This window comes from Oratosquilla oratoria, chromosome 22 (assembly GCF_046742065.1).
Source record: "Oratosquilla oratoria isolate Oo_2021 chromosome 22, ASM4674206v1, whole genome shotgun sequence".
Classification (NCBI taxonomy): domain Eukaryota; kingdom Metazoa; phylum Arthropoda; class Malacostraca; order Stomatopoda; family Squillidae; genus Oratosquilla; species Oratosquilla oratoria.
Genome location: NC_134798.1, coordinates 50,181,698 through 50,192,713, shown reverse-complemented (window position 1 = coordinate 50,192,713; position 11,016 = coordinate 50,181,698). Strand labels below are relative to the sequence as shown.

Genomic DNA, 11,016 nt, shown 5'->3' with positions numbered 1-11,016 from the left:
GGTGAGCCAGCTGTTGTTTGCGGACGACACTGCGCTTGTGGCAGGGTCAGAGGAGGGATTGAGGAAGCTGGTGGCAGAGTTTGGGAGAGTATGTGATAGAAGAAAGCTAAAGATAAATGTGGGTAAAAGTAAGGTGATGAGATGTACAAGGGGTGAAAGTGGCAGTAGACTGGAAGTGAACATTAAGGGAGAGCGACTGGAGGAAGTGGATAGTTTTAGATACTTGGGTGCAAGTGTAGCAGGAAAAGGTGGAGTGAAGGTGGAGGTAGAATGTAGATTGAGAGAAGCGAGTAAATGCCTTGGTGGTTTAAAGAGTGTAATGAGGAATAGACATTTGGGAATGGATGCGAAGAGGAGACTGTATGAAGGAGTGATTGTGCCAACAGCACTGTATGGGGCAGAAACGTGGAACATAAGAGAAGAAGAGAGAAGGAGTTTGAATGTGTTTGAGATGAGGTGTCTGAGAAGTATGGTGGGCGTTACTAGGCTGGATAGAGTGAGAAATGAGGAGGTGAGGAGGAGAACAGGGGTGAAAAAGGATTTGGGAGATAGGGTTGATGAAAGAATATTAGGATGGTTTGGACACATGGAAAGAATGAGTGAAGAAAGACTAGTAAAAGAGGTATGGAAGGCAGATGTGGAGGGAGTGAACATGAGGGGACGTCCTAGGATGAGGTGGATGGATGGGGTGAAGGGGGAAGAGGGGAAGAGGGGAATGTCTGTTGAGGAAGGAAGGGAGAGGACGGAAGACAGAGGTGAGTGGAGAATGGTTGTATATGGATGATGTTGTGACTGCATGAGGAGGAATGGGCGGGGGGGGGGGTAGTATGTGTGAGTGAATTTTGACGCAGCCCGAAGGGATTTCTCCCCGTCCTCGCCTTATATGCAAAGGGGGACGGAGAGGGGGGGTCGCCGATTAAATGAAGCGGCCTTGCTGTGGATGTACTGTGTCTTGCGACACTGCTTCTGACCCAGGGCGGTGGGCAGGGTGCAGGGATGACCCGTCATCCAGGTGCTCAGATGAGAGGGAGGGTGGGAGGGGTGTGGAGTGTATTTAGGGATGAAATGGGTGGGAGTGTTTTTATGCCTTTCCCTTTCTGGCTACCTCCCTTGTAAGGGGGAAAAAGCCTTGGTATATGTATGTATGTATGTAACTTCTACAGTGTTTGAATTACAAGCTATCATTGCATTATACTACATTTGATCAAATATACATTTGTTCTAACTACACTAAACCTTCCTTTGACTATGAAAATAATTTAATGGGTAAATCTGGTTCTTAGATGAATGGTTACATCATCAACCCTTTGGCTCAGGTTTCTCTTGCAGGATACCATTGGCTCCCAGGTAATGAGCAATGCTAAAGATAGTCAAGAATGTGTTTGGTTAGTCTTCCTTGCCATGATTTCTTTGACTTCTGTTCGTGTCAAACAGTATTACTATTTTTTCCTTAAGAAAACTGGATAAGAATATATACATTCAAATATATTGTTATTCCTTGTCCATTTATGAATTTGTTTGGAATCAATTAAAATATCTATTTTCCAAACTTAAAATGTTAGTGTTTTGTGTTGAATAAGGACTTGACCACCCAGCGTGAAGAAGAGAGCATGTCTTGATGAAGAAGCAATTAAGCCAGCTGTCTTTCATTAGCCCCTCTTTGTTTAAGACTATTTTAGACTTTGCACAGCATTTCTTACAAGCAACATGCACTTGGTTGGCCTACAAGTCACTCAAAGAAGATAGTGTGTTGTCTAGATAAGGTTAGAGTGGACCATGTAGGATGAGGTGTTCAGCGTTTTCTGTGTGGAGATTGCATCTGATGCAATTTGGGTCTTTGGCCAGGCTTATTCTATATTTATACCATTCTAAAAATGGACTGTGACCTGCATGCAGTCATGCTATTGTGGTTCTTGTTTGTTATGAGAGGAATTTCTCTGAAGGAGATTGGTGGAATAAGGAGTTTGATGGTCATTCTTGGAGTTCGTAATCTAGGATCTCAGTTTGTGTTTTTCCTATGGATATGAAGCATGGTGCAGGTGGTAAGTTGCTGTAGATGTTGCATTTTGTTTTTCTTTTCTTTTTTTCTTGGTTGTGCTTATGTTACATGATGGAATAAATGAATTGTATCATACGCTCCTGTCCAGAACTGTTTGCCTATTATTTTCATATGCTGTTCTATGGAAAGGATTTCTGTTTCTGTGCAACCCATTATTATTATTCCTGATGTTTTGTTTTGTGTAGTCTGTAGGGTGTCTTGAACCATGTCAGAGTGACATAGTCTGGTGTGGTTCTTATGAACTATTTGTAAACTATGATTAATTTCTTTTTACAAACCAAAACCTATGCTCGCTACTGACCTTAGTATATTTATTTTCTTGTTGTTACACATACCCATAAAAATCACATTTGCTACTTCAGGTTGTTTTCCCATTTTTCAATGCATACTAGTTTTACATTGATATCTCAATGTATTTTTAACCACTTCAGTACAAGTCAAATTATCACATACAGCTTCGGCTGCCACATGTGCGATGCACCACACTACTCATATAATTAAAGTAACTGCTGTACTATTCTTTCTCTTTTACTCTGAGTATTAATAAACACAGAAAACATGATCAAATCAGTTCACAGAATCCAGGGGGTAACTCATGTACAAATATAAAAAAAAATATATAATCAAGACGTCAACACCAGCATCCTTGTGCCTCATGATGCCTATGTAGGCATCATCATACCAAAGAGGTTAAGATAAAAAATCATGTACCCACATGTCATCATAGCTATAATATTCCCAATGTGGAGACATGACTAATCCCAATTTTACTCTTGACAGAGAAGTGTATTTTCTTTTAACAGTTTAAATCTTTTGGAAACGAACAGCAATTCAGTTTAACCTCTTCCATCCAATGACACCTACGTAGATGTCATGAGAATATGAGAATGCCAGTGCTGGAGTTTTGATTACATTTATTTTGTAGTTTTGTTGCTTGAGTGACCCTCGAATTATGTGAACTGGCTTGATCTTATTTTCTGTGTTTATTATTACTCAGTGAAAGAGAATGATTAATACAGCAGTGACTTTATATTTTATAATGCAAATTTTTTGATGCATCAAACATCATACCTCAGGCTGCACGTAAGAATTTGACTCGTATTGAAGAGGTTAATATCACAGAACTCCATTCTCTGAAAGAGTTAGGAAAATACCATCTTACAAAGGTCTTTTTGAAGCAAATGGTGGCATCCTTAGCTGCTCAGCCAGTGGTCATAAATTAGTATCAATCAAAACCAAAATTTTAGAATCTAACCATAGTAATCTAACTCAAACACAGACCTGAATTCCAGCACATACAAAGAAAATATCTTCTCAAAAGTAATAAAGTATAAACCCCATCTTTGGAGTGGTAATCTTTACCAAAACTTGTTATGGATATCGCCTGATCTTATTCAGCTATGAAAAAGATGTTCTTCAGCCTGAAGTCCTCCCTCCAGTCTAATACAATCATCTAGTGTCTGAAGATTATGTACACAGTACAGAAGACTCTCATTTAACATGAAGGATGTGTTCTAATTACATAGTCTCACGTTAAAAAAATGCACATTTATTATGCATTTTGCCCAATTGAATTCACGATAACTGCTCAAGGGTTAACCCAACCATATACTGAACCTTGGAACCAATAGCAGGTACCAGCCCGTGGTGGTCCTACAAGATGGATAGCAAAGTTTCCCATTTTCCAAGCCCATCAATCCCCTCATCTCCACCAGGAGGTGCAGCCATGAGGGGCTGACACCCCATCTCCAGAATGGGCCCCAAGATCTCTATCAATTTCAACTGTATTTTCTACAGATTTTTACACATGAAGAGCTGACAACAGTCAATTTTTCCATTTCTCCTACCACTTTCAATGACAGAGAAACAGTCATGAACCAATTAAACACAGACAGTAATCTAAAGTTTCTTCTTAGATGTATGGGAAGACCTGAGGATTGTTGCCAGCTTTCACAGCGTAGCATGTTTCCCACTTAGTGAAACTCGAGGCTACAATAATCGTTATATTAATCCCTCAAAATGACATTTTCACAATATACATACATATACCAAGGTTTTTTTCCCCTTACAAGGAAGGTAGCCAAAAAGGGAAAGGCATAAAATCATTTCCACCCATTCCATCCCTGAATACACTCCACACCCCTCCACTCTCCCTCTTATCTGAGCACCTCCTGGATGATGGGTCATCCCTGCACCTTGTCCACTGCCCTGGGTCAGAAGCAGTGTCGCAAGACACAGCACATCCACAGCAAGGCTGCTTCATTAAATCGGCGACCCCCCCCTCTCCATCCCCCCATTGCATAAAAGGAGAAGATGGGGAGAAACATACACATCCAACTCATGATAATATATGTATAAATGCAACACAGTTATGTCATCGATAATTGACAAATTTCTTTCACTAACCTAAATCACATTTTATATTAACAGAGGACTCTCCATAATCATAATATCCCAACTCATCCTGTTTTATTTTGAGTGATGTAAGAATTTTGGCCAACCTCTCCTCTATTACCACTACCACCACCATCACCTTGTATCTTTCTGACAAAGGCTTAATAGCCATTTACTTCAGTCCAGTTACTACAGTATACATGAAAATACAGTAAAAGAAGTTTTTGTATTTAAATGCTTATAACTACTGCTTCTATCCTTAGGAACAATATCACAACAAAGAGGCAGAGTTATACAGGTGGTAATGGAGAAATTTCTGGAAGGTAGCAGAATGGAGAGAGTATAAATCAAGATCAATCAATTCATTGTCCCATCTCCCTGTTGCACTAGACCCATGGCCCCATAGAAGCCTGTTATGGCCACAGGCCCAGACCATAAGTCATTCAGCAAGGAGATTTTATGCTGCTGTCTGGAGGAAGTGAATGTATGACAGTGTAGTATCGGGTGTTTTCTGTGTTCTGAATGGTATTTATATCTGAGGAAATTGGTGTCTGCTGTGAGGATGATTCCATGTTGGTATTGTTTTAATGAAGAATGGTAACCTGATGTAGGTACGCCAGTGCAATTCTTGCTAGTCTTTGGAGAGACTTTCCTGCTGGGTTGCTTTATGTGTGGAGTTTAGTGAAATGGAAAATTTAGCTAACAACTGCAGAGTGCTAGTTTTGTAATCTGAATGTAAAGTATACGTGTTTATTTACAGATGTGTTGTAGAATACTGGGCATAGATTGTTAATGTTTTAGTAGAGGTACAGCAAGAGAAACAACATGTAAAACATTTCTGTCTACAGAAAATAATAAGATATAATGAATGCTTCTGCTTAAATCTACCATCCAATGCCTGGGAACATTATGAACACTCTTTGGAAATTGTTGGTGGTGCACTCATCATTTCAAATTTAGCCACAAATTCCTGACAACAATCTGCAATATTCTCAATTTGTATAATTCAAATGCATGGAAAATTATAACCTAGTGTATGTCAATCTGCAAAAAGGGGTCAATTTTGAAAGATGTTATATCAATCAATCCATGAGTCCATGATCTCTCTTGCGGAGGACCTACAGCCTGCTATATCTTTCTTACCATACTTTGCTTTCGAATGGCATTTGTCAAGTTCCACAAAAATTTGTTTGCTGAAGCAAATACACAATGTTCCTTTTTTATATCAAACCAGTGATGCTTTGCAGAATCTAATTCTGAATACTCCAAATATTCAAACTAAGCAAAAAATTTTCAAACTTTAAAAAACTAGGAGATAATACATATCAGTCTTGAAAGATACGTGATGAGCATAATGTCAACTGAAATATATCTTCAATGGATTTTACTGTCAATGTAACTTCAAGACTCAATTCTAAATGTTAAACCATTTCTAACATTAATATTTAATGTGAATATCATCTTCAATACTGAATTTCAAATATTTCTTGTTTTGGTAAAGCTTGCATAGAGGAGGAAGTAGTGTGCTTAAGATTAACATTACAAAAACTTATTTTCCACTTTCTGTGTCCTGGATCAAACACCAAACCAAACTCCTCTTCAAAAATGCCAACAAAAGAATGTTCCATATGTAAAGTTCCTTGGCATAAAACCTTGATCATTCCATGTTCTGATTTGAGAGCAAGGGTTCCTCCTAGCATATCTGGACTAAAAGACAAGCGCTTTTCTCTCTGAATTTCCTTCAGTACACTATAACACTGATCTGCTCCTTGTGAGTGTATATCACTACTTCCATTTTCCATAATGAAAAATATTCTTAGAGAACAATTACTGCAAAATACTGATGGACTTAAAATTTCTTCTGTGTCTTCACATTCATTTGCCATATTGTTCAACATGCCGTAAAACCAGCTGCTGAACTGGGAGGCAAATATGTCGGAAAAAACAACAGTTGGTTTCAACTGAGGATCGGATTGTGGACTAGTACCCACCTCACTGTCCTTCTGAGCCTGGGAAAGAAGTCAAATCATTAGAATTCATAAAATAAAAATATAATCTTTACATGGCAATTCTACCCACACTTCTGTATTCCTAGACATGTACCAAAAGTTCAATGAAATGTCTAAAGCCCATGACTTTTTTCACAAAGTGTCACATGGAGTGTCTGACAATGGGAGGAACAATTATAGTGGACTTGTTAGTGAGGTTATTCCATGTGTACCAAAGGGAGGGGCTTCTACTGAAGGACTGGAGGAGTGCATGTATAATCCCACTATACAAAGGAAATGGGGACAAATATGAATTTAGTTGCTTTAAAGAGATTAGTCTGTTAAATATAATCAAAAAGACATATGGAAGGGGGTTCAGTCAATCAATTGTTGCCTCATGTTTCACTACATGGAAAATACACAGCCCCACAGTGGCTAGCAACAGTCCTTGCAACCCCCCACAGATCTCTCTGGTAAGAAACTTTGGATTGTTGTCTGTGTTGTATCAGTGTATTACCTAGTTGTATTATACGTGAAGGGAGCTATGCTCATGGTGACCTGTCTTTGTATCTGTCAACATCAAGTTATTTCTTAAAATCTTGAATAGTGTTTGCACACATTGTTTCTTTGTCTCATTTGTTCTAGGTATCTATCACTCTGTGTGGGAAGCTATTTTTTTCAGATCTCTTCTGTAACTATCTTTTTTGAGTTTCTTTTCATGTCCTCTTGTTTTTCCATTGTCCCACTTCAATAAATCATTCTTATCGAAGATTTCCATTCCTTTCATAATTCTATAGATAGTTAGTAGCTCTCCTCTTTCCCTTCTTTGTTCCAGAGTTGGTAATTCTAATTTGGACAGTCTTTGTGGGACTGTTTTTGTCACTGGAGAGGAAAGCAGTCACTAGTTGTCAGTTCTTCGTGTATGAAAATTGAAAGAAATACAGTTGAAGTTAAAAGAGAGATCTTGGGCCCAGTCCAGATACTGAGTACAAGCCCCTCAGAGAGGGGTTTGACAGATTTTGAAAATGGGCAGATTCACTGTCCATTTTACCACATGTAAATACCTGTCATTGGTCCCTGGAAAGGTGTTGAGAGGGTCAGAAGAACAAAGGGCGATATTATGGAAGAACAGTGTGGGTTTAGGAAAGGAAGAGGATGTAGTAAATTTTTTGTAGTTGCAGTGAGAAGTCTTCAGCAAAAATCGAGGATGTTTTTTAGGTTTTTATCAGTATTTGGAGAAAGTATCTGACAAAGTAGACAGGATGCATATGTATGGAATAGGAGGTTGTCAAGAGCAGTCAAAATTTTTTAAAAGAATAGTAAAGCTTGGTACATACATACATATACCAAGGCTTCTTCCCCCTTACAAGGGGGGTGACTAAAAAGAAAAAGGCATAAAATCATTCCCACCCATTCCATCCCTGAATACACTCCACACCCCTCCACCCTCCCTCTTATCTGAGCACCTCCTGAATGATGGGTCATCCCTGCACCTTGTCCACTGCCCTGGGTCAGAAGCAGTGTCGCAAGACACAGCACATCCACAGCAAGGCCGCTTCATTAAATCGGCGACCCCCCCTCTCTGTCCCCCCATTGCATAAAATGAGAGGACGGGGAGAAATCCCTTCAGACTGCGTCAAATTTTGCTCACAGAGAGAGCGAATGTTTAGAAGAGAAGATGAGGCTATGACAGAGTTCTGTAATGTTACTATGGTTGCTCGACATGTACATGGATGTGGTAATACAGGAGAGGTAAAAAAATGTATGATAGGGAGGAGTCTGGAGCTAGAAAATAAGAGTGGAAGGAAGTGGGAGGTGAGCCAGTTGTTTGTAGTGGCAGAGTTTGAGAGGGTATGTGAGAGGAGAAAGCAGAGTACATGTGGGCAAAATTAAGGTGATAAAATATCAAGAGGAGAGAGTAACAGTACATTGGAGAGAGGTTGGAGGAAGCGAAGAGCTTCAAGTATTAGGAGTCGTATGTAACAGGGGATGGAAAAGTTGCGCTAAGATGAATTATGGAGTAAGAGATGGACGGAAACAATTGTTAATGACAACAAAATACTAAAGTGGTGCCCTTGTTGGATCTCACACATAATGCTCTTGGTGATATTGTCTGCTGGTCCCAGGAGAATTTGGGTTGCCATCCATCTAGTTTTTCACCTCCAAATGCAAGAAGTGCCCTCATCTGCTCAGCCCCCATATTCCTAAACTGTTTCTATTTATCAATAAATCTCCAATCTGACACCATGATACCCTTGTATCTTGTCTAGTTAGTATTGTTAAGCATGAGTAAGTATATAACTGCAAAAAATAAAAAATAAATAACTAAAAAGTGTCCCATACACTGCATATTAAATGATGACAAAGAAAGACCAATGACAAGTACCTGCATATGATGGCCCTACAAGACGGACAGCAAAACTGACCATTTTCAAAACCCATAAACTCCCTCACCTTTACCAGGAGGTGCAGCCCTTAGGGGCTTGCACTCAGTCCAAGGTACCTTTCTATAAACTTCAACTGTATTTCTTTCACTTTATCACATATGGAAACTGACAACCAGCAACTGCTCTCCTCTCCATACCAGTTTGAACCAGTAACATAGAAACAGTGCCACAATGATAAAACACAGACAGTCCAAAGTTTCTTACCAGAGAGATCTCTGGGAGGTTCCAAGGATTGCACTCAGCCACTGTGGGACTGCAGGTTTCCCACTTTGTGAAACTCAAAGCAACAATTGACTGGATGATTGGAGAAAATGAGACACGAGCCTCCAAGTGTACATCTTTTCTCTATGCTACAATTAGGTAAATACTTGAATACTTGGGCACCATCTTTTAACATAAAGGCTCTTTCCTTCCTGTAATAGAGGTGGCCAGCAAAGTCACCACCTTTTTACCATAAAGGAAATATGTATGATAGGTCATTTTGTCATAATTAGATAAATACTTGGGCACCACTTTTTAACATACATATATATATATATATACCAAAAGGCTCTTTCCCTCATATAATGGTAATGGGCAGCAATATAACCACCTTTTTACCATAAATAAAGAGGTTTGATATGTCATACTATCATAAAAAATATTTTTCAAAAACATATTTCAGTAATTGTACCATATGGAAAATATTCTCACATTAAGTTTTCCTTACTTTACCAAGGGAATATGAACATCAAATAACAAGTGTTGGCTAATCAATGATATATTAAGCACGAAATTCATGTCTGTACACATACATACATATACCAAGGCTTTTTCCCCCTTACCAGGGAGGTAGCCAAAAAGGAAAAGGCATAAAATCATTCCCACCCATTCCATCCCCAAAAACACTCCACACCCCTCCACCCTCCCTCCCATCTTAGCACCTCCTAGATGACGGGTCATCCCTGCACCCTGTCCACTGCCCTGGGTCAGAAGCAGTGTCACAAGACACAGCACATCCACAGCAAGGCCGCTTCATTAAATCGGCGACCCCCCCTCTCCGTCCCCCCATATAAAGGAGAGGACGGGGAGAAATCCCTTCGGGCTGCGTCAAAATTTTTGCTCACACACACTACCTCATCCCCCATTCCCCCATCCATTCCACCTCATGCATCACAACATCTTCCATATACAACCATTCTCCATTCACCCGTCTTCTGTTCTCTCCCGTCCATCCTCAACAGACATTCCCCTCTTCCCCAAAGCCCCCTTCACCCCATCCATCCATCTCATCCTAGGACGTCCCCTCATATTCACTCCCTCCACATCTGCCTTCCATACCTCCTTTACTAGTCTTTCTTCACTCATTCTTTCCATGTGTCCAAACCATCCTAATACTCTTTCATCAACCCTATCTCCCAGCTCCCTTTCCACCCTTGTTCTCCTCCTCACCTCCTCATTTCTCACTCTATCTAGCCTAGTGTAAAAATAAAATAAAATTAAAAACCATGTTGCTGAATCATGCAGAAGAGAAGAAGCGAGCTTATACAGATTAGTTACAAAATAGGACGAGGGAGTCATATGAGACGTACAAAGAAAAGAAAAGAGAAATAAAGAAAAAGGTAAAGGAGGCAAAGAAGAGAGCAGAGGCAAAATGGGGTAAGAGTATGACAGAAAATTTTGAAAGTAATAAAAAGACGTTTTGGAAAGAAATTATGAGAGGAAGAGGAGGCGAATCAAGTAGAGAAGAAAAGGTAAAAGGTGCAGATGGAGAGATGATAATGGAGGAGAAGGCAGTAAGGGGAAGATGGGCAGAATATTTTAGGGAGTTGCTAAATGTGAAGGAGGATGGGGAGGGAAAGATAGCTGCAGTGGGAAATGCTAAGAAAATGAGAGTGATGAGTGAGGAGAATGGAGGAGAAATAAGGAAGGATGAAGTGAAGGCAGCGGTTAAGATGATGAAAGCAGGTAAGGCACCTGGTCTGGATGGATGCCATGCAGAATGTCTTAAAAAAAGGAGGTACAGCGATGATGGACTGGTTGGTGAGGTTATTCACTGTTTGCTGGAGAGAAGGTTGAGTGCCGGAGGACTGGAGGAGTGCTTGTATAGTTCCTCTTTACAAGGGAAAGGGGGACAAGTGTTAATGTA

General features: G+C 39.9%; 1 protein-coding gene across 7 annotated transcripts in view; it reads right to left on the bottom strand.

The window, feature by feature from the left end:
• Positions 1-1,050: 1,050 nt before the first annotated feature.
• The window catches only part of LOC143037579 (uncharacterized protein C3orf38 homolog), a 56,649-nt gene continuing 46,683 nt past the window's right edge, over positions 1,051-11,016 (bottom strand). For 6 of the 7 annotated variants that reach the window (XM_076206012.1, XM_076206014.1, XM_076206013.1 and 3 more), the window contains one exon: positions 1,052-6,462. In XM_076206012.1, coding sequence (XP_076062127.1) covers positions 5,917-6,462 — 546 coding nt within the window. In that variant the 3' untranslated portion in view covers positions 1,052-5,916. Of the gene's footprint in view, positions 6,463-11,016 lie in introns of all 7 variants that reach the window. The other variant, XM_076206009.1, reaches the window with a different exon arrangement.